This window comes from Leptinotarsa decemlineata, unplaced genomic scaffold (assembly GCF_025532065.1).
Source record: "Leptinotarsa decemlineata unplaced genomic scaffold, Ldec_3_MD MMD2_tig00026307_RagTag_RagTag, whole genome shotgun sequence".
Classification (NCBI taxonomy): domain Eukaryota; kingdom Metazoa; phylum Arthropoda; class Insecta; order Coleoptera; family Chrysomelidae; genus Leptinotarsa; species Leptinotarsa decemlineata.
The window spans coordinates 2,991,850-3,016,103 of NW_027412681.1; the positions used below are offsets into that span (position 1 = coordinate 2,991,850).

The window sequence follows — 24,254 nt, forward strand, 5'->3', positions numbered from 1 at the left end:
TTTCGTGTACAAGTTTCCTAAAAGTTTCTTTCCCCATTTTTGGGACCAATTCATGATCGCTAAGTGCCTTCAGAACTGTTTGTAGTGTGGGCAGCTTATTTCTGAAAAAGAAACTGTGAATAGTTCTGCGTATACTGGTTTTGGCTTCTTCATCAACTGTGATTTTTTTTCGTCCGCTACTAGTTTTTGGCGTTTGTACGTCCCCATGAATTTCTGCTTCTCTTAGTATTTTGTAAATCGATGATTTTGATACACCGGTATAATCAGAGCACATATCAACTAATTTATCTTTTGTAATTGTGGAACTTAATGATGTAGAAATGCCCGGTTGGTTATTCGGAGGTACACACGTAGAATTACAGCACATATGCACAAAGTCATCTTTTGGTGGCTGATGATCTCTTTCAAGATAGTGAAATACTCGCAGTATAATTTGTTTTTCTCTTACTGACCGAGACTCCGACAGTTTTACCTTTTTCGACGTGGAAGGCCCGACCATGTCTCCCATTTTTTGAGTAGTTTGAGAACGGTGTAGAAATATAATTATATAACGCCTTAACACTTATTAGCACTATTATTTTCACCAATTGTTATCACAACACGTCGATTGCTGACTAACTTAACTGTAAAACGTACAATTCACGCTGTATAATTCACAAACCAATGATACGCTCATGGCTGCAAGTACATTAGTGAGGACTGCAACGATGAGATGGAAGTTACGGTAAAGTGACAAAGACAGAAATATCGTTGCGTACAGCGTTGCCACTAGTTGTAATAAATATCTAACACTATACAGAAAATAATGAATTTAAACTGATCAGTAATCAGGAAATGTATAAGTATTACTCATTACAAGCTCATTACTGATTTTTGTCATAAATAATACCTTTTAATCGTACTAGTATTGTGTATTATCTATAATTTGCCACAACCTACAACTGTACTGCTTAGTATATTTTGATTCTGCTATAAACTGGTAACGTAAAATTTAGATATGACAACGCGCTTTACTCTCAATCATTATTGGTTTTACTATAGACAGTATTCGAAAATTTTAGCGGAGCTGTTTATGGATGAGATGGGTCTATAATTAGTCAGTACGGAACGTTTGCCTGATTTGTAGATTGGGCTGATGATCGATTCTTTCCATTGTTTAGGTAGGGTACTTTTATTGAGTGCGAGGTTTGTGAGATGAGTAAGAGGAGATGAGTAAGAGGAGATGAGTAAGAGGAGATGAGTAAGAGTGAGATGAGGTATTTAAGTTTGCTTATGGTATAGTGTAGTCAATTATCATTGGTCAACCCACGGAGAAAAACGTAACAATATGTTTAAAGTAAGTGTTTCAGACGAGCTTTTTTCCATTCTGTTACTCCTTCTCTCTAAATGTTTTCCCTTTTCTTTGCACAAAGAAAGAGCGGTGGAAATCTGAAAATCCTTTTCTTAAGCCTTATTCTTGACATCCACTGTAGATACTCCACAGTCACTCTCCAGCAATTTCACCGTAAAAAGCGACAGTATACGCTCAAAATCTGACAATCAGGCACGTATTAGTAGTGATGGTCTCTCCGAATGGCGATAATGCCTAATTTATGTCCTTCTTTATTATTCCCAAAGGCGTGTGGAACCACAGCAAGGATGACATCGTGCCATATCTTCTAATCTCGCGCAAACAGATTACGGAGTGAAAGAGGCCAGATTGCTTTGTGACAAACTACCTCGACTGCGTATTTTCTTTCAGGAAATCGAGTCGGCTTGAATTTTTAACCTGGAATTGGATTCTTTTCGTCGTGGAGCGAACTTTTTTTGAGACGCAGATGAGGACAAATTTGATATAGAGCAGTTTTGGGACGTGTGATAAGTTTCTCGTGTCGTATTTCATATTATTCCAATTTGGATTCGTTATTGGGGTTTCTGAAAAGTTCCACATGTATACAGGGAGAGCAATTGGAGTGAAAATATATTTTTGAAGGAGTAAAAACGAAAAGACAACTTTCTGGACTTTCACTTCTCTACTATGAGTAATTTATTAAAAGTGCGAAACTACAAAAAGAAGCTAGAATCGAAAATATCAATGAAAACTCCACACGAATATTTTCAAATCATGCACAATAGTTCTTCCTGTATAAACACTGAAAAAAATATATCCAAAACAACAACTTTGCATCAGGAACATTGAATTACATAGGAATCACTTTTTTCAGTTACTAAACAGTTCACCCATTTTCTAATCAAAGAAAACTGCACTCAAATATTTGTAGATCCTGCGCAATAGTTTTTTTTCGATACACTGAAAAATAAATTGTTCCAAAATACTGTTCCGCATACAGAACACTAAAAATCAGAGAAAAATCAGAAATGTAGGCTTTGATATGTCAAGAAGAATACGCCACTGAGGATGACTGCCGCAGTTGCAGTTGAAACGTTTGGAGATTGTAACCAAAAAAAGACACCACGGTAAAACCCGGAATCCAACCGAAATAGAAAAAAAATTCCACCTACTAAACATTCACTCATAGATATACTTTCCAATATCGATGTGTACCCCAGGGTTCAGATCAGAGAAAGAAGTTTTCAAATTACCTTCAGTGCCTTTCGTATATTATCGAAAGAACTATTCACCTGATTTGTCACTAAACTTCACGATCGTCTTACCTCATCACAATAGCAGTTTTTGAAAATCTTTCATGCAAGTAATAACTTCAATACCAACCACATTTTTTTTTCGGAAGATTCCCGAAAATCAAATATAAGGCATGCATGACGAAGCATCAAAACAGTTATATTGTCCACCATATTGTTATATATATGGTCGGTCGGTAGCCAAGCGGTTCGGCGTGGGTGATTTGTTCACTCACTCGAATTGACTGCCTACCGTGTTGGTCGGTGGTTCAAGCCCTAGTCTGAACGATCGATCTTCACTTGCTATCGTCCTACCCGTGTTAGGAATGACACGTTGAAAGGTAATACCTCGTTAATCCTTAGCTCGCACAAGTTTCGACTTCTGAGGGTTGTCGTTCATATGGGTGCGACAACTGGTTAACGGAAAAACAGTTTTTTTTAAACCTTCAGAATCAAAATTTGGGAGATGTTCGTGAGGAACAGGGTGAGCGTTTTTACCAAGATAATAAATTGATAGAAAAACGTTACCAGAGCCGCTGGAACATCAACATGATGAGAGACTACTGTTGGTCATAAGTTAACATCCTCAGAAGAAGAAAATTGATACCTAGTCTAGTCTGGTTAGTCCTATACTAAAATTTGTTACCTGAAGTTGTATGCCTGAAGTCAAATATGGAATTTGTCTCAAGTTCTTAGTAATTATTCTCCTCCTAACAGAAGATTAAAAAGCGAGCTAAATAGGATGGGTCCCTTATCGCCATTCATGCTGCTTTTACATTTTGCTGTTTCCAGACTCTCACATGCATCGAGTAGCCTGGTGTCATACACATGCTTAATCAGTTTTAGATTGTTTTCACCAATTCTGTGGTCCTTGTCTAGAGCATGTTGAGCGACACTGGATTTTTCTATCCTTCCGTATTTCATGTGTGCACAATGGTCCTTGAAGCGGGTTTTAATCGCTCGTCAGCTCTGGCTGATGTATTTGCTGTTGCAATCTTGACAACTGATTTCGTAAATCCCCGACCTTTCTGTGTTTTCTAGTCTATCTTTTGGATTACCAAGAAGCTGTTGCAATTTATGAGAAGTTTTATATGCAACTTTCATATTTACTTTATCGAATATCTGTTGAAGCCCTCTCGTGTATAAGCACCAAATCAGGAATAGCAGAGCATGTTTGGATCCATGAACATAACATCGTGTGGTCCCAAGCAGAGATTATACACAGGGAGGAACACTGGTTCAGGAAGAAATTCAAAGAAGCCGCATACATGTTGCACAACAATGTATCCAGCCAAGCTAGCGTAGAGATACGCAACATATGGAAACCCATAATCAAGCGAAAAATGACCAACTCCAGCAAAACGGTCATCTCCCGCTAAAGCGATGGAGCGGAGGAATTAGTTCAGTCATCACCCGAAGACAATTGTGGATACTAACAATCGAAACGTCGTGAAGTAACTTGATTTGGAATATTTCAATTTTTTATATTTTGTTCAATTGCTCTGTTTTTACTTGTATTTCATTTCACTGTTGTTTCATTTCAGTGTTTTTTTCATCTCAATGAAATGATCTTATGTGAAACATAATTAATCGAAGTATAAAAAAATGTTGATTCAACGTTATTAATTAATGAATCTTTTCAATGATCATCTCATTACGGACGTAATTGTTCCGTAGTTTTTTTGGTCCATTTGCAGACGTCCTAAAACAAACATCATTCAGTCGACAATTTGCAAAATTTTCCTAAAAAATATGTTTTCCCAACAATAATTCTGTAAGTCAAATACACGAGGGAATCAAATTAACTATATATCTTCGATAAAGTGTGACTTTGACAGAGTATCGTCCTGTAGAAACATCGAGCACTACTCCTTGGCTCTGCTACATTATATTTTTTTCAATCTGCATTCCCTCTACCGCATCTCGAACGATGTGTGGATCCGTACGAATTGAATCAGCAACTTAATGGAATGCATTAAATCCGCAAACAGAATCCCGAACTGGGAACAGCACTAAATCTCGTCGATTGTCTGCATTTGCACACCCTCGAACAATACCCACAATACCTTCTCGTTCGTTTGGTATATCTGTTTCATTCCAGTTGAGCTAGTTCTGATATCTGCCAACAAATAGAGGCGTCGCGGATCTTTCAGCGATGTCTGATCACTCCGAAAACGTCAACGGCAGACGTGTTCCGCAATGAACTATGCAGTCCTGGGAACGAGAAACGGGAATCTAAGGGTTCATTTTGTTTTCAGGACGCGGCGCGGAAGAGAAAAATGCCCGCCGAAAAGGGTGTCAGAAGTGGGATTTGTTTCTCGGCTGGGATGTGTCCACGGTGTGGTTTGAATTTATTTCGCCATGTTTGGCATTGAATGATGGCTCTGACTGTTTCCAGAGAAGTTTCGAATTTGCGTTCAATTATAACTCATTGACAGTCAATGCAAAATTAGTTGAGAATCAAAAAGTATGAAGTGAAATAAAGTGATTGACGCCAACAAACGAAATAGCACCAAGTTCTCTTTCAACTGTACAATTGACAATGCCATTCATTAAATATTTTAAATCTTTGAATTACTGTTTAACTTAAATGACAAATGTAATTAATTATTTCTCTGGAAAACATTCTGTACAACAGACGAGAAATAATGACCCATGCGCAACCATTTGGTCCTAAATGGGTTTTCTCCGTTTATTTGCAAATGACACCCAGAGTTTTTTTCATGCCATTATTGTAAACATTCCAATGTGAATAAATAATATTATATTATTATTATATTATTATTATACTTTTTGACAATATATTATCAGACGTATACTGAAACAGGTCATTAACAATAGAGCTTTTGGTTCTTTTGAACTACTTGGATGCAATCGTAATTAAAAAAATGCACCAATGTGACAGTTGTCCTAAAATGTTCGTAGAATAACATACAGAGTGGTCCAACGAAAAGTATGCACCTTGCTTTTCTTCTTTTTTTGTAACTTAACGCAAGAATGCTCGGACAGGTCAATTTTGCTTTTGAGGGGGACATATTTCAGATGTATTTTTCTACCTGTGCCTTCAACCCCCTAGCGAGGGTGAGTAACAACCCTAAAATTTTGAATGGAAAGTGGGGTCGAGTGATATATCATTTGAAACGGCACAAAATTATCTTTCCAATGATACCTAATTTGTTGTATTTCACCCAAACATGTAGGTATTATGAAGAAAAACAACTACAACCCAGTACTTTGAAATGTGTAATTGACTTAGTAGAATCCTACTTCAGCAAATGCTGAAAATGTGACCTATTTGCTTCCTTACAATAATACAGATTTTGTTCAAATCTATTTCCAACATACTGTAGCATATCAGGTGTTATACTTCTGCACTCTGCTGTAATTCGTTGGCGAAGATCTTCTATGAACTCGGGCTGCGTAGCGAAACATTTATTTTTCAAGTGTCACCAAAGGAAAAAGTCTAAAGGCGATAAATCAGGTGACCTGGCAGGCCATTCGATGGGACCTCTCCTGCCAATTCACCGTCCAGGAAACCGGTCATCTAAAAACTCTCTTACCGGAGCAACATAGTGAGAAGGTGCTTCATCTTGCTGGAAATGAAGCCAATCATCATTATGATTTTGGTCATTTTCAATTATTTCTGTTATGAGAGGAACAATTATATCTTCAAGCATGTTCAGGTAGACTTCACCAGTTAAATTCCTAGGAATAAAAAGTGGCCCTACGATATGACTACCTAATATGCCACACCAGACATTGATTTTTTGAGGGTACTGGGTATGGACCTCTTGGAATAAGTGTGGGTTACTGTCATCACAGTAACGGCAATTATGCCTATTCACAGCTCCATTCAAAAAAATGTACTCTCATCGGAAAAGCACGTGTTGAATGATAGGTGCGGATCATCAATTAGTAGCTGGCTCAGTTGTTCACAAAAAGCAGCCTTCTATCAGGATCATCTTCATTGAGTTCCTGTACTAATTTAATTTTGTACGGATGGAATTAATAGGCTTTTAATATCCGTATTATGGACGAACGGGAGACACCTGAGGCTGCAACAAGCTGACGAAGACATATGGATTGGTAATAATGGACCTTTTCGTTGGCCTCCTAGAACACCAGATGGCAATCCATTAGATTGCTTCGTGTGAGGTTTCATTAAAAATATGGTTTACTCTACTCCAATAACAACAATGGAAGATATGAAATCTAGAGTTACAACTGCTTTCAATAGTTTGACTCCAGACTTGATCAAAAGCGCTACACATGACAATCTTTTGAAGAGATTACATGTTTGATCAAGTAGAGGTGGAGATGTGTTTGAACATATTCTGAAATACACTGACGATTAAATTAACTCATTAATTTATGGGTTTATTATTTTCAGTTCGTGTTTCGGCGTTAATAAAACTATTGTTTGAAGAGAAGTTTCATTCGATGGTTGAGGAGTATTTCAATAATTATCTTTTCATTGTATTATCTGTGACTGATTGAGAAACATCAAACGAAATCTGTTTTACAAAAATGAGCGATGAATAAGGAAACCATGTCAATTTCTGTTTGAAACAGTTCATCTCGAAAACGGTTCAAAATAGAAATAGTATTATCTGAACAGAGTTAATCTAAAATTGGATGTAGAGCTCAAAAATGTTGAAATATACAGGGTGTTCCATTTGAAGGAATTGAGTTCCACTCATTTTTTCATGAGATCAAAATATCTGCATTTTTTGAAGACTGTATGAGGCAAATGAAAATATGATTTGGAATGAAGATCCTCATAGTATCACTTCACTCCATTTCAAATTTGATAGTTTTAGTGCAAGAGAGTTCAAGATTATCAACATTTATAAAAGTTCGAATATCGAAAAATATTGAAATTAATTTATATCTTCTAAACGGTAATAGATAGGTATATGGAAATAGTATGTGAATTTGTTGACAAAGTGATAATGAATCATAATATGATATTATATACGGAGTGTTTCATTTGAAAAATCAAAGAAGCCGCTACTTTATAGTAGAAGCGACAACGCCGCTTCGTCTAAAATATTTTAGGCGTGTAGGTCATATTGACCTATGCATTCTGTGGAATTTTCAGGACGATCCGTTGAATATTTTGCCAGAAACGGCTAATTAACGCTCATCATGAAAAGCCCTGTATATTATTGACGACTTTCTTGATAAGAACGTACACCAAGTGTTTGATTGCGACTGGTATGAGCATACAAGATATATTCATTAAAATCAACATCATTAGGAAAATGATAATGATAATAAACATGAATGACGAGGAGAAAATACTCAAACATGTGTACTTGAATTGAGTTTGATAATTGAGTGAATCATATAAAAAATAATGGAAACTTAAAGACTAACGCGAGGTGTCTTTTTGGGTACTCCATGTTATGTTACTCTGTAGATGTATTCTAAAAATCCTCGAACTATGAATACATCACAAACATTTCCACCTTCAAATTGAGAATTCACAATCCATTCCATTACACGTTATAATAGATGATTTGGCTGTACCCGCAAAGCAATCTCATCTCCATTAGACGAATATACATTCCAAAAGAGTTGATGTTAACCGCTTTTCCTCTTATCGCGATCCATATTTTACGTCGCGCTGTCCGCGTTGGTCGGAAAAGCGGCATGGAAACGTGGAAAATGTAAGACATTCTGGACGTCCGCACTCCCAGTCACGGCCGACCTCTGAATAACTAGTGTTCTTCGATGTTTGCATTTTAAATTTTAAATTTTGCCATTTTCCACACGTTTGCCGTATATGTTTGCATTTTATATAAGACACTGCACACTCTGGTTTGTGGTATCGTCGGTCGAAGAGCAAATATTTCGGGAGAATGAGTTTGGACTAGATCCAACCACGTACAGAGGGATTATAGACAACGAAAAAAGTAACTGACTTTTTTTCGGGGAATCACCAGATGATGATTGAGTGCAAAAAATGTGATTTCTAATTCCAGTACGTATTTGATCCTTTCCCTCCGTTGCTGCTGATGAATTGAAATATTCAAGGACTTTTTTCAAGGACAAAACACAAGCACTACAGGAAAATTTTCAAGGCGCTCTCAGAGCGGTGCCTGTGCCAAAGTTGCGATTCACAATGGATTTGAATCGCTGGAGAATAAATTCATTTGGAGAAACGTTCTCAGGAAGTTTACTCCACATAAACGCAGTTCTACAGATGGAAGAGTTCCTAAACAGTGAAGTTCGAGGTGTACTGAGTTGAACCTCGAAACGATGAGCAACCGCAGTCCATCGCGTATTTCTGATTGGTGGAATTAAATGTGTCAAGTCACTTCAACATCTCCCGTGAAAGTATCTATAGAAGAGAGACAAATCTCCAAACTTTCTTCGATGTTTCAAGCTATCAAAGTTGCACGTGATGTCCGCTTCTCCAGTCAGGCGGATGACTCTTTTCTGGATTCAATCCAGCAACTTCAGGGTATGTTTGGGGGAAGAGCTTCATACATGAGAACAATACTCCAAAGAAGGTCTGACCCGAGCTTTATAAAGCTTCAAAAGTTGCTGAGGTGTGTACAGTTTTCTGGTTCGGAACAGTGTTCTAAGCTTTTGAGAAGCAGCCTCCGTATCTGATGTCCTGGAATCCAAAGGGAATGACGAGACAAGTGTGCTGTCGTCAGCATAGCAATATAATGGTATCCTAGTATTTTTCAATGAGTCGTTGATATACCATAAAAAGAGGGTTGGAGACAAAATGGATTCCTGGAGGAACACCAGCGTTGATGGTGAAAGTTGTAGCGTAACTTCCCTACCGCTCGTGATTTCATAAAGTAATATGTTTTCGTTTTTAGTTTGTCCTCGTTTGTCATTTATACTCACTGTATCATGTTTGTTTACATCTTTTCGTTATCGACGTTAACCTATTTTTCATTTCATTCCGGTGTAAATGCTAGGGATTAGGGATCTGTATTGACAGAATTATCAACATAGTTTAGCTTGGCCTATTCGTGCGGAGATGGCGCTGTCAGTAGCTTTCTCGGTATAATTAGAACTCGTTTTTCTTACACATTTCTTTATTTGAAAAAGTATTGTGGTAAAAAGTTCAGGAACGTTGGATCCATCTGCAAGTGGACTCGTTCTAGTTGATTTCGTGTATTGGAACTGCAAATAAGTTTTTCTGGAACCTTAGCGGTATTTGGAAAGGGAATTAATTTGAACTTTTCTGCCTGGTCTAGGTATGTAATATATCGAGCTAAACTTTAGACATATTATTTATATTCTTGATTTTATTTTATAGAAACTTAGTCGTATTTTCAACGCAATCTGTCATACAACCGATCAACTGGGAATAAAACCTTTTTAACCCGAATTATTCTGCTTGGTGTACGAACTTATTTTTCCCACCCCACTTGATCAAATAATCAGAAATCAAGAAGTTTGTAACTCTAACATATTTTGGTAAAAGAAAAGAGACAATTGCGGGTTTTTTCAGAAAGCACAATGTGGAAGTGGCATTGAGATCACATGCCAGGTTATCTAATTCACTTTTCAATGCCAAAGATAAAGTGAACAAAATAGAGAAATCTGGAGTTCATGACCTTGAGTGTCCGGAGTGTAATATTGTTTATGTGGGACAATGAGATCGAAATTCCTCAAAGCGGTATGCTGAGCATGAAAGGTCCTTCACACTAAGTTACAATGATCCGAAGTGTCCAAACCATTCATTGGAATACAACCACAGGTTCCCGAATCTAAACGATACGGAAATGTTGCACTATGCATGCAAGGATTGGAAACTGAATTATTTGGAAACATTGGAAAGTTTCATTTCTCATTTTCATGATGATCTCCTACCATGTAGTGGCTACATTCATCAATTTTTCGAAAGCTCATGTGTAGAATGCTGCACTGACACCTGTCATATATAATCCAACGCCCTTTGTGACATTAGCCAGGGAAGTAGATGTCTATCAACCCAGGGTGTAGGTAAGTTGAGTCTGGCGTGATTGGATTGTTTTTTCGAATAATTTGATTCATTCACGTATGCTTCCTTACTATATGGCAAGGCAGGCGGTTCTGAATCAAAATAATTCTAGTTATATACGAATCGCATATACGAATCCTTTTTTACTCTTCACAAAATTTTAAATTAATGATATTCTCTAGATACTAATATAAACTCATACAAATACGGTCAGTTATGGTTGGGAATAGTTCCTGGGGAATTCTCCCAATTCCGGATCTGCGCTTACATAACGACTCTCCACTGAAAATCAAATTACGTTGAAGGATGCAAAATGCACGATGTAGATGTATAATATCGTATATTACGTTTTTATATTTACCACACCCTGGAGCCATTTATGCCACTCTTTCTTCGGATATAATATGTACAAATGTTCTTTAGCTGTTACCAACCGCAATTTATGGCCGGGAATGTAGACAGGAAGGTTTAGAGGAATAAAATAACGCCAACGGAGTAATCTACTTACGTTTGATGAAAACCATGGAAATTCACGTGGGACATTTGCATATCTCAAGAACGGCAGTTATTTGTTTGGGATACTCCACCGTCCCTCCCTTCCACAGGGGGGAACATCGACAATGACGAATGTGCCTTAACTTCCACACAGAGGTTTTCTCAAAGAAGTCGTTCATAACGAGAGAAATAGATGAATAAATGTGTCGTTTTTTTTCTCAGCAGAGGATACGTAAAGCATACCATTTTCAATTGATGACAAGAATAATAATATCCTTCGACATAACGCGGCCCTGAGAGTGATTTATTACCATCTACGGCACTCTTACGGTATTGACGAGACACCAGTGTTGCCCTACGCTCCAGGGGATATTGAATCCGTTGTGGGAAATGGGAAGTGCCGAAGTTTTTGGAACTATTCATTCCTCAACCTCAGGCTCGTGCAAGCTGGTAACCCTGATGTACATCTTCTCGACCATCAGAGCAACAGGATATTCGTCGTGAAGTTTTCAGATCCTGTTGAGACGAATATCGTCTAAAAAGGGGAGGAAGATCGGATGACCACTCTAGCCCGACTACTCTGTCAAGATGGTTGTTTTGATTATCATGCCAGCTCACCGCACAATGACAGAAATTTTGGCTGGACAAATGGCTTATTGTGCTTGCTTAGGGCATATGAATTTTGGACCCAATGATCACTTACCCCACTTTGTGGGATCAATTAATAATGCTGGCGCGCCCTCTCGACTATTCGGAAACAGTGCCCAACCAGCTCATCTTTTGAAAAAACTTATAATAATAAGAAGACGAAGAATACGTTCATTCGATAAACCACACCACAAGAAAATTGGTAAATTCTACATCATACAAAGATACAGAGATGAGTTGGAGAATTGAAAAAGACTACATCCACTCGAAAGTAACATGGAAGTGATTTTCAATGAAGCCATGAAAAAATATATGTATATTAGAATTTCCAGGAGATCCTATCATCACCACGGAGGCAGCTACAGCTACCGGTGAACATCCAAGTCCGGGATATGAATATAAAAAAGGGGTGTTAGTGAGTGTCTATAATTGAATACGAAAGGGGTAGTTTATTTGGAACTCAAGAAAAATTGATGGCGAGCGGCGGACATGTGTTCCTGGCTAGGTAACACTTTGTTGTCCATCTTTGCGAGACACCTATTGGTGGAACCACCTATTGGGGTGACACCCAAGTCAACTTGCAAAGTTTTTATGTCAGTGTTGGTGATTTGACTAATCAACCGAAAACTGCGGTAGCAGAAATTTGGAAAAATAACCTGAAATGTCATCGAAGAAGACAAGAAGAAGACAAAAACCAAAACGAGATATACAGTATACAATGCTTGGACTGCAACACATTCTATATCGGCCAAACCAAGAAAAAACTGATCCAAAGGTACGCTGAGCACAAAAAGGCATACATAAACCCAATAGTATATAAACCAAACCTCGCAACACACGCCATACAAAACAAACATAATTTCCCCCCACCAGAGAACATAAAACTCATGAAACAAGTCAATAAGGGAAACCGCATGGATATTTGGGAGAACTCTTAAACATCCATAAATTTAACAGTCATAAATCACTTATCGAGGAACAAGTACAAATCAAAACACAACAAATCACAACCAGTGCTTGCACTTCCCTACATCAGAGGATTATCGGAGAGGATAAGAAGAATTGGTTTCAAGTACAACATCAGAACCTGCTTCAGATCCGGTAACACTATCCGTAGCAGCCTCACGAAAACCAGGCCACCAAACGCGGACTGCGACTCCAAGAATTGCATTTACCGGATACCCTGTGAGTGCGGAAAATCCTATATTGGTGAAACTAAGAGGCCATTGAATATTCGCATTGCTGAGCACAAGAAACACACACAGCGAGGGGAAACCAGCAAATCAGGGATAGCAGACCATGTTTGGACCCATCAACACAACATCGAGTGGTCCCAAGCTGAGATCTTGAACTAGTGAAATTCAACATGAAACATTGTCAATCACCTTCAAACAAATTTCAAAAATGAGTTACATATGATCTTTGATTCCGGATGTCATGTATCCATCATAATCTAGGACCACATCAGTTTAACTACTCATGTTGATGGTCACTTCGGGTGTGGAAGTACTACAAATATTTGAGATATTTTGATGTGATAGCTATTGATAGCTGCCAAACAATTACCAAACAACGCAGCGTCTTCAAACTTGAAAGATATGCTTTGCAGATTGTGTACTTTCTGATGCAGTGATATTTTTCAAAAACTACCGCCATCTCTCGGTCAGGTGGGGTACTTCTGGGACCATCTTCTTACAGTTATAGAACGTATCTAGAAAACGTTATTTTCCAAGAAATGAAGCTGAGCTTGAAGACAATCTTTCGACAGGCACCCCTCTGTGAGAGTTTAACAATAAAGCGGTTGTTGAAACGAGGAGGTTCATGTCATTCGACAGCGTATTTACCGGAATTTTACAGCTGATTAAACGGCTTCGGCGCCTTTTTACAGCCACCGGCCCCTTTAACTAGCGAAGTTGTGCTACATTACCACCTTCATTAATTACGAACCTTCAAAGGAAAACTATTTCGACGGCCTCTCGCCTCTTATTCGGCTAATGTTGACTTTATCTTTGCTTTCAAATGAACGTTCTCGCTAGTTCTACTTTTACTTCCTTCAAGATTTCCATCTAAAGTGGTCTTTACGGCGCCGAATTTCGTTTCCAGTTTAATTAAAATTGGCGCGGGTCGTGAAACTGATCATGCGACCCGAAATAGGTGGAAAGGGGTTCCGGGGGTAACGGATCATCTTGGATTTTTCTTTGTTTGAGACTACGCTTCAGGCGGGCAGAATCTTTCGTGAGTGACAAGATTGGCAAAAGTTGTATATCGAAATGAAATCAAATCAATTCGTTCGTTCTTTCACAATATCCATTCACGATAATCAATTATAAAAATAATGAAAATTGATTCAACGAAGGAGAAAATCAGTCTGACAGTGTCGAGAAAAGATATTGAGAAAATGAATGTCTATATTTGTATGAAACAAAGTCGCAAAATCTTGGTCATCAAATCATTTATAACTCAAGGACGACTAGACCGTTTTTCAAGTTTTCTGATTCATAAAAGTTTTCTTCACCGGAATAGCAGAATTATTATTGGATTATGTCAAAGCTATTTTCCGAGCTTCTTTGTCGTGTTCTGCAGATTGTTATGTCGTACGTTTCGCCTACTACTGCGGTAGACACTATCAAAAGGTAACGGTCCAATTGCTCCAATTGTTGACAATACAGAAACTAAGATGTTGAAGTTTTTGTCCTGTTCCATATCATCTTTGGTGAGCGTGTATTTTTGTGTATAATTAAGGACAGGAAGCCAGATTTCATCAATATTCATTGCCTTTGTATTGAAATTATCAGGAATATTTTCAATAGAAACACTCTTTGAAATATTGAAATTATCAAAAAAATGAAAAATTATATAATATATAAAACGGTGCGTGCAGAAACATTTCAGATGACATTTGTCACTGCGCGCTGATGAATAATTGTAATGTCATAATAGAAGTAGAATCAGCAATATCCATCACAGCTCTTGGAGCATTCCACAGAAGTCCGGTTCAAAGTTCATACTGTGAGCCAGGAAAACCTCCATTAAACATCCGAAAGAAACGGCTCAGCCTCACATATGCTGCTGCAATTAAAATCTTACCCAGATAATTCGGTTTCCCATAACGATATATTCCAAAGACTCAAAAATATATTTGCAACAAGAACGAGAGTGGCAATTCCATTCTATGAGAGACTCAATCGGTCCATTTCCAATCTACAGCTCGATCAACCTGAATTTATCAACACCTCCAACATTCCTAATCCCCCTCCATGGACCTTTTCAAATATAAAAATTGAGAAGGGCCTCGAAGAAAAATAACACCAATTATAGTCTAATTCACGCATTCCTACCCCCAGTCACTCTTTCAAGTTATCAGTAGAACTTTATGCCGTATGGAAAGCACTTGAATATGCAGAGAGAAGCGATCATTGAAAATTCTTGGTAATAACCGACTCACTGAGTACACTCGAGGCAATAACGAAGCCAAATCCAGAAAACCCCATCATACTTCACATCAAACATAAGGTCCACTCACACATCCACTTTATGTGGCTTCCACCACATGTCGGTTTAGGCGGCATCGAAAGGACCGACTAGTTGGCAAAAGATGCTATCATTAAACCACTCACAGATGTTGAAAAAATAATAGCCCAACCTGATCTGAAACCGTTGTACAAACAAATCCTCACTAACGTATGGCAACATCAATAGAATCGCTCCACTTCTAGGTTATCAGCAATTGAATCATTGTTCTTATCCTGGAAATGACTTCCTAAAACGAGAAAATGGTAAATTATCCTGTGACGTCTTCGACTAGGTCACACTCGCCTCACTCATGAATTCATCCTCAGCTCCAACATTTGCTGCTGAAGGAGCAGATGTCTGTCAACCCTAACAAAACTGTGATAATCCCCTCCACCAAGAGGATGAAATTGGACTATCTAACGCCACTTTCCCTCAATGGTGAGGTCGTTCCATTTCGAATGGAGGTGAAACATTTTGAACTCACCTGGACCGCTCACTTGGAAAAAGTTTTAGACAAAGACAAACTGCCCCTATGGACATGTCGAAGGATTTGTGGTGAAACTTGGGGTTTAGGTCCCAAACAAATCCATTGGATTCATGTGTTGAACGTCAGATCAATGATCACGTACGGTGCAAATGTCTGGTGATCGAAGTCTTTACAGAAAACGGCCCAGGAGAAGATTTCTGGTTTACAGAGACCAGCTTGTCTGGTGCCATCAGTACCACAACGTCAGCGGCCATGGAGATCCTTCTAGATCTACTTCCTCTTCACATGATTCTGGAGAGAGAGGCTAGATGGACTGCATATAGACTTGTGCACATTGCCAATTGCACAAAAAAATGCAATGCAGAGTGCAACCTGCTGTTAGTTGACACTAGAAGTCACAGCATTCTGGAAATGACCTCTCATTATGCCTCCAACTGTCAACTACGAACTGTTTTATGGAGTACTGTTCCCGAGTGGAGAGGACTGGATATTCTGGGAGAAGGAAATATTGGGAGCAGATAGTTGTTAGTTCACAGATGGATCAACACCTTTCGATTTGGTGCAGGTGTTTTCTGTCGCAGACCCAGGACAGAGATATCAAACTGCCTAGAAACCTATGCGACTGTATTTCAAGCGGAAATTTACGCTATTAAATTGTGTGCGAAGAGATTGGAAAAATCCAACCTCATACACAAGTCAATAAAAATATTCTCGGACAGTCAAGCGGCGTTGAAAGCTCTTTGCTTCTACCGAGCAACGTCTAAATTGGTAGGGAATTGCCAAAAACGACTCTCCCTGATAGGTAAACTTAACATATTGTCTCTGGTCTGGATTCCTTGCCATACTGGCCTGGAAGGCAATGAGGCTGCTGACTTCATTGCAGAGGAGGGTGCTGCAACCTGTCATTGGCATCGCAAATAAACATCGAACACCTAGATGGCAAGAAGATTCATGGACTTTGGCAGAATCTTCCAGGATAACTCACTCCAAGGCGTTTATTCACCTTTCGAAGCTTCATACCAAACAGTTGCTGGACTACAGTAGGGATGAACTACGATGTCTAACAGGCCTTCTTACGGGTCACTGTCATTTGAATCGTCATATTCAGAGACTCGAACTGTCGGAAGACAGTGTATGTCGCTTCTGCTTGGAAAATGATGAAACAGTGGAGCACCTACTTCGTGCCTGCCCTGCTGGTGACCGAATCAGGTTTTTAGAGCTCGGCAGAGCCGTACTTTTACTATCTGACCTGAAAGACCACTCACCATACAAAATAATCGGATTCGTTAAAAAGCTGGGTTTATTTGGTCGAGGGTGTGAGCCACAATAAACCATTGCGGGTTGCGGTGGAGGGTCGAATTGACCCACTCACTTTGAACCTGACCTAACCCATCCTACATGGATGAATTTCTTTCAAAATGTCACATATCATTCAGATGATGTTTTCAAATTTTGAGGATGATGGTCACTATAAAGGGTGACAAAATGGGTAATATTGTTGTGGTTGTGATAGAAAAGTGTGCTGCTTATTTCAAATTATAGATGACAGTTATAAACAAGAAAAATAGATGCAGTTTCATTAGGAACCGAAATATTTTTTTTTGTATTTTTGAAATGATGTCATTTTTTCAAAAAATTCACATTTTCATCAGCTCATAGGAAATCATGGAATTGGAGATATACCTATGATGTTTAGAGATGTTCCAAATATTCAAATCATGAGCTGAATTCACATATAAAATCTCTAACCAAACATTTCTCAGTCTTGAATACATAATTTATAATTCGTCTAAGGAAAATTGAATTTGTATGGTCGGTAGCCGATCGGTTCGACGTGGGTGTTCACTCACTCAAATCAACCGCCGTGTTGATCGGTGGTTCAAGCCGCAAGCTTAACGGAAAAAACAGGTTTTTAACATTTTTTTTTTCAATGTCATTTCAGATAACTAATAATTTCCATTTTCTAATGTTTGATAATTTCATTCTGATAATAATACGGAAATGAAACAAGCTCCGTCTGACGCTTTCTATTCATAAGCAGAAGTACAGATGAAAAAAATATGTATTTATTCTACCTTGAAGAAAATGATTCCATCTGAGACATATGTATGATGTTCGAAGTTTCACCAAATATTTCAGTCATAGAAGAAATTTTTGTTCAATATTCCATAGAATAGAATATAATCTACGTAACATAGAAAAATGTTCATAGCAAGTCAATACAATCAACTGATTTCAACAACCAGTGCTCCAAAGTTATAAATAATAGCAACATAATAATATAACAAACGTCACTGAGATGACTTTAACATTCACATTAATTATATTTTTCTACACCCGTACTCTAACAATACACTTATATGACCATAATCCGTTTCATAATGATATCCATTATGATACAGATTTTTCATAACGATACAGATTATCAACCAATAGAAACCCGTAATTTTTCAATCAAGAATCCTTTGTTTGTCCTAGATTCTAACCTAAGTAACTATAGTCTATTTCAAAAGAGTGTAGAGTAATAAAATCTCATTAAGTATTCAAAAGCGCTACAGGGTGATCCGTCAATAAATTCTGTCACTTCCCTAGTCCGCATTGCAAAATTATGTCGTTTCATAAAGAGCAGGTAGGTATCACCCTGTTTTAAGGGATTTGTCCATTGTTATCGACGGATAAATACTGAGCCAGAGGCGCGCTAGTGGGATAATTGCCAAAAGAATATGCATTCATAAAAATTATATTAACGGAAATAAAAATTTAATACAGCAGAACAGTGTTATTAAAAAAATATAAAATGTAACAATAAAATATATACGAACCGAAATCGGGAAATACTCACAAACACACACGAACGAACTTTACGTATTGAAACACTTGTGGGGACTTTAAATCAATTTATTCACAAAAACGACAAGAACTTTACTGGATACGTTATTACAATTTGACACTTGAACAATACTAAAACTGTGAACTTCCCTTAACGTTTAACAACACTCTATTTATACCCTAATTGAATGTTCTAGAGATTACTAGGTACAATTTTCGAGAACCTTCCGAGAAAATAATTATTCAGACTACCCTTAATTCTAAACCCTAACCTAAGCAAAAGTGTCACTGTCACTGATACACTGGTCTCTGTCCAGATTGCTTATCCCGCTACAGTATATTTACAATTCAATTAAATTATTCTACATCAGTATAGTCTTCATCCGAAGAACTGTCATCATCCCCTGGTGTTATAATTATAGGGTCAACCACCTGATCGACCAAGTTGTCCAGTTCCCACATTTTATCTTCCTCTTTTAAAACATGCTGGATTGCTTTTTGCCAGTTTTCTGATGTGATTTCCATAATGGCTTGATCAAACAATACCTTGACATCTTTCATTTTAAATGTGGTATTGTGCCTTGCAACATATCCTTTAACTTGTGCCCATATAAGTTAATTCGCAATGATATGGCGGTAGGCGCAGCACAGTTACTTTATACTTTTCTGCTACATCTTCTACGGCATATTTCATGAAGCGAGATTTATGTTGTTTTACTATGGCTAGTAGTTCCTTCTTTACTGAATTCGTCTCAAACTGAATACCTTTATTTGACAGCCAGTTAATAATTTCTTGCTTTCTCCAAGCTGAAGTTGGTACCTTCTCTAAGCGCCTTGAATGGTAACTTGCATTATCCATAACCACGACCGAATCAGCTGAAAGAAATTTTAACATTTCCCCGAAGTAGTCTTCGAAGACATCCGAATTCATGTCCTCATGATAATCTCCCGTCCGGCACGACTCAAAGCTTAACAAACCTTCTTTTAAAAATCCGTCTTCGCTTCCAATGTGAGCAATTATAAGCCTCTTCCCTTTTCCCGAAGGCACTTTAATACCCGTCGAAAGGCCTTCTATGAAAGCTTGGCGAGAACTTGTTATATTTTTATCTTGCCACATTTTTTTGACTATATAACCTTCGTTTATCCACGTCTCATCAAGATAAAAAATTTTCTTTTGCTCTCTGCGGTACTGCTTTATAGTTGTCAAATATTTTCGTCTCCAGCAAACAATTTCATCACTTTCCAGTAATAGTGCCTTTCGATTGTGCTTTTCCCAGGCAAAATTCATACTTTTTAAAGTTTTCTATAAAAGTTTTCTGGATATCAAAGGAATATCGTTATCTTGGCTTATCTCGATAAATATTTTTTCAAGAGTGGGTATTTCCTTTTTAAAATAAAACGAATGAACTTTTCTTCGAATGTCACATTTGGTGTCTTCATCTAAGATTTTTATTGGTCTTCCTGATTTTCTCTTGCATGGACTTACCTGGCCTGATATCTTTCTTTCTCGCAATAATTTAAAAATCGTGGACTGTCCAATTCCAGTCATTCGGGCACATCGCTCAACACTTTCTTGCACAGACAAACTAGGGTGATCGTGTTTTATGCAATCATATACATTTAAAATTATAACTTTTTCGCAAACAGATAGCGGAGAATTTTTTACACTTCTTTTCTTTGGAGTAAATGTCCCCATTTTATAACTTTTTCACTATTTCTATATCACAATATCACTGTACGTTTAATTGGTGTAGTAACAATTACTATTATAACTCGAATGTTTAAGACACCATTACAATATATTTAAACCCTTTTTCTTAATTACCTGGGTTTAATAGGTATTGCATGATTGGTGGGCAGGGTCAAAAAGGGATTATTATAATGACATGGCACCTCGGAACTAAGTGTTAACCCTTTTTTGAGAAATCATGCTCAAGTATATGAACTCAAATTGCATATTAAATAAGTTTACAAGAACCACTAAAATTAATCTTAATCTTTTTTTAAGAAATTTTACTTACCTAAATACATGTAGGTACTTAGTTTTAGACCAAATTACTTCCCAAAAATGGCCTTTTATTATTATCTATGTCTGTAATTTTTAATTTACTTTAATTATTAAGTTTAATAATCCTAAGATTTGCCTACGCCCATGGACGACAACGAAATTCAGGCAAATTTTATGACACTTCATGATTTATTACTCTACACTCTTTTGAAATAGACTATAATTGCTTTATTTGTCAAAATCAGTTTTCATATTACCTACCTATATTATCAAAATGTCTGAAAACAGCGATATAGAAGGAATACCATCGACTCCAATATTTTAAGAAGATCAGATTAATTACAGTTGTTATATTCAATATAAATATAATTAGAATCTTTATAGTTTTCATATATCCATGATGATAGCATTAAGTTTGTGTTTTTTAAAAAAAATATGAGTTAATTACTGTAAATGTGTTCAATACAAATATAATATTTATAGTTTTTCATTATTTATCGGGTTTAGAAAAAATAGCGTATGCAACTCTCATGTAATGGTTATTAATACACTCGCATATACCATACAAAACTCGCCTTCGGCTCGTTTCGTATCCCGGTTAATGCTCATGTCTTAATAACCATCATTACATGATCGTTGCATAATATACTATTATGAATCAACATCTGCATCATCTCGTTTATTTTGTTCTCAACTATTATGGTCTGTCTATAGACGTGTATAGATCTCAGTGATGAATTTCACATGATTTTATTCCTAAAAGAAACTGAACCAAAATTATCCTGAAGGTAAAAAGTGACAATTTCTTACCACAAAAATATTTTCCAAGTTTTCATTACGGTACCGTGTATCTTATGGGTTTCTCCTTCTTGATATAGAGAGAGCAGCTAATTCTGTATTAATCAACCATATTTCTTCAAATTTATGCAAGTCCATCACACCGCAATATCATGTAAATCGCTCTTCCTCCTTTGCATAACAATTACATTAAAATTCAACAAAATACCCGATTTAATAAAGGATCCAAAGTTTATCCTATTGTGTTCAAAATATAGTGACTCGCAACATTAGTTTACATTTATATTCCGTATAATATTTTCATTCTTCGTTACACCGGCTTCCCTAGAGCCCAGCAGCTATGGAGCCAAAACAAGCGGAAAAATATTCGGCATATATGTTGGCAAACAGCCGCAGTTTGCGGCAAATTGAATGATGTCAGAGTCGGACCACAGCAGTTATGTTGCCCCAATCTGCTAATGGAATATAAACGGTACTTTGGTTTTGAAATACCTCGAGATATTTTAATGGATTCATTATTTTCTGAATGATTTACAATAAGAAATGTACAGGCACTATTGAATAAATGTCATGGCTGATGAAGGAGAAGAAGTTTTGAAACTTTTTTTGGTATTTTCACTTTTTGCAATCTGATTCAAATCAAACTTGTATTGAGGAACTTCATGTAAAAATATCTCACTCATTATACTGATTACTTACACTTCCACCCCCAACGGATTACTGTATAATGCGAATGTTCCTCAATTTGGGTTATTACAGCAAATCCAAGTTTGAACAAAATAAAGTTGAGTTTAATTCATTAGTTTTTCAAATTCACTTTGAAAAGTATTCAAATTGATGTTTCAAATGTTGGGTTTGAATTTTTAAAGGGATTTGTTTCTGAGTCACATGTTGGCAACAGCGCCTATATCAAGTTGAAATAATTCATACGTACCTAGATATTCTACTTTAAAAAAGGAAAATTATCTGTATAAATTAGGACAAAATATAAATTATAGTTCAATACCACCTCCACAAGCCGCATAAACAACAGTTGTTTTGTTATTTGTTGATATAGAGGAAGATAGGTTAGGTGCACAAAATGTCATATGTCACAGAATGTCTCGGAACTTGGAACATAAGTAAACAGAACAGCACACCTCTGAAATATGTCATCTTCGTTTGTCTCATGCAGGCAACAGATTCATAGCTATAGCCGATGTTGCCAAATGGTGAAACAGAAACGAATCCCTTTAAATGTTGAATGCATTATTCCATTCCTCTTTTTTGAGTATTTAAACAATTTTTTAAAGAAAAAGGTTGAAATGATAAGTTTAAAATGCGTTGTTTCAGAGCTCTTTCATGAAAACTACTTGTTTTTCGTCAGGAGGAATATTCCCCATTATATTGTTTCTGGAGGGTAGCAGACAAGAACGACAAAAGCATACAAAATGCTTAGTTCTCGTTATCCAACAGAAACTTTATAATAAACGTCAATATGTATGAAAAAGGTGGTTGGTAGGGTAACAGGATCAATTTTTTCTTTTTCTCGAAACGAAGAACTGAAACACCACAAGAAATACAATCCAATATTGTGTACAAATTGACCTGTGGAAGCTTTCACAAATAATATGTTCGTCAAACCGGACGGTATCTTAAAACACGAGTTTCAGAACACATGACAGACTGAGAAACTGAATATGAAAAAACCCACAGCTCTCGTTGAACATGAAAAAGAATATGGACACATTTCTGATTTCGATCATCCAACTATTTTAGATGTTCAACCATACTTATCAAAAAGGCTTTTGAGCGAAATGATACATATCCTCAAATGCGATAGTGTTAACACTAGAAGAGATGTCGATGGCCTTAATACCGTAAAATACGTGAATAATTTACACTTTTCTTTCTGCCGTCGATTAAAAAACAGACACCATCTTATCTGAATAAGAGATAAAGCCATTCGTTTCATGATGTTTTGTGTTGATGTTGTCTCAAAAATTTGTTGTTTGCAATGTGTTTTTTTATTGTTATTTTTCAAATACGTATCTAATATGTCTGATGATTTTTAAAACTAGTATTATCATCAACACGAAAAAACTACTTTTCGGTGAGTAATTTAAATGAGAACTCATTATTTCTTGTGAAATTGAAATAAGTTTTGTGAAAGGTAAATTCATGAAAATTCATTATTACAGAGCCCTGAAGAAGAATTTAATTGAATTCGAAACGTCGGCAAGATTACAATTGTTTTTTTTTTAAGAAAAAAATGATCCTGTTACCCAAGCAACCCCCTTTTTCAGAAAAAATATTGGATCACTAAACTAGTTAAGTCAATATGTATATTTATCTGTACGCTTCAATCTGAATTAATCTGAATCTGAAGTATAGAAACTCAAACTTCAGCATGAATTCAATACACATAAAAAATGTGCTGTTCATCAGTTACTTATGATGTAAGATAACTTCGCCTGAGAACGAAAACTAAACATTTTATGACATCCTGATGTTTAGGAGACCAAAATCTGGCTCAGATTTCTGAAACGAAGAACCAGCTATATCTTACAGTTTCATTCTCAAAATTCATTTACTTTTCAAGTTTTTTCGACAGGTGTCGAAGAAGATTTGGGAAATGAAATATGTCAAAGTTGTTGTTAGACATTTGAAACGTTCCATATTTCTTAATTTCTATATTCTTCCAATTCCAAATCTTCCTTTTTATGCAAAAATTAAATTAAAAAATGGATAATAAGGACTTCACGAATTTTTTTCCATGGTATAATTAATTTCAATAAATCATGATATACACTTCATCAACTACAGTCCTGAATAATTTTATTTAATTCTTATATTGTTATTAGGCACATATTTTAAATTTATTTCTATCTTCACATAATATG

General features: G+C 36.7%; 2 protein-coding genes across 3 annotated transcripts in view; both read left to right on the plus strand.

The window, feature by feature from the left end:
* Positions 1-24,254, plus strand: part of LOC111509829 (protein turtle homolog A) — a 203,242-nt gene that overhangs the window by 107,101 nt on the left and 71,887 nt on the right. Inside the window, exon 1 of one of the 2 annotated variants that reach the window (XM_074180850.1) lies at positions 10,533-10,596. The exons of the other annotated variant lie outside the window; for it this stretch is intronic. Within the exon in view, the coding sequence (XP_074036951.1) occupies positions 10,574-10,596 (23 nt within the window). The 5' untranslated portion in view covers positions 10,533-10,573. Of the gene's footprint in view, positions 1-10,532; positions 10,597-24,254 lie in introns of those variants that run through there. 2 annotated transcript variants of the gene reach the window in all.
* COX8 (Cytochrome c oxidase subunit 8) overlaps positions 1-24,254 on the plus strand; it is a 324,402-nt gene that overhangs the window by 52,364 nt on the left and 247,784 nt on the right. The window lies entirely within an intron of this gene.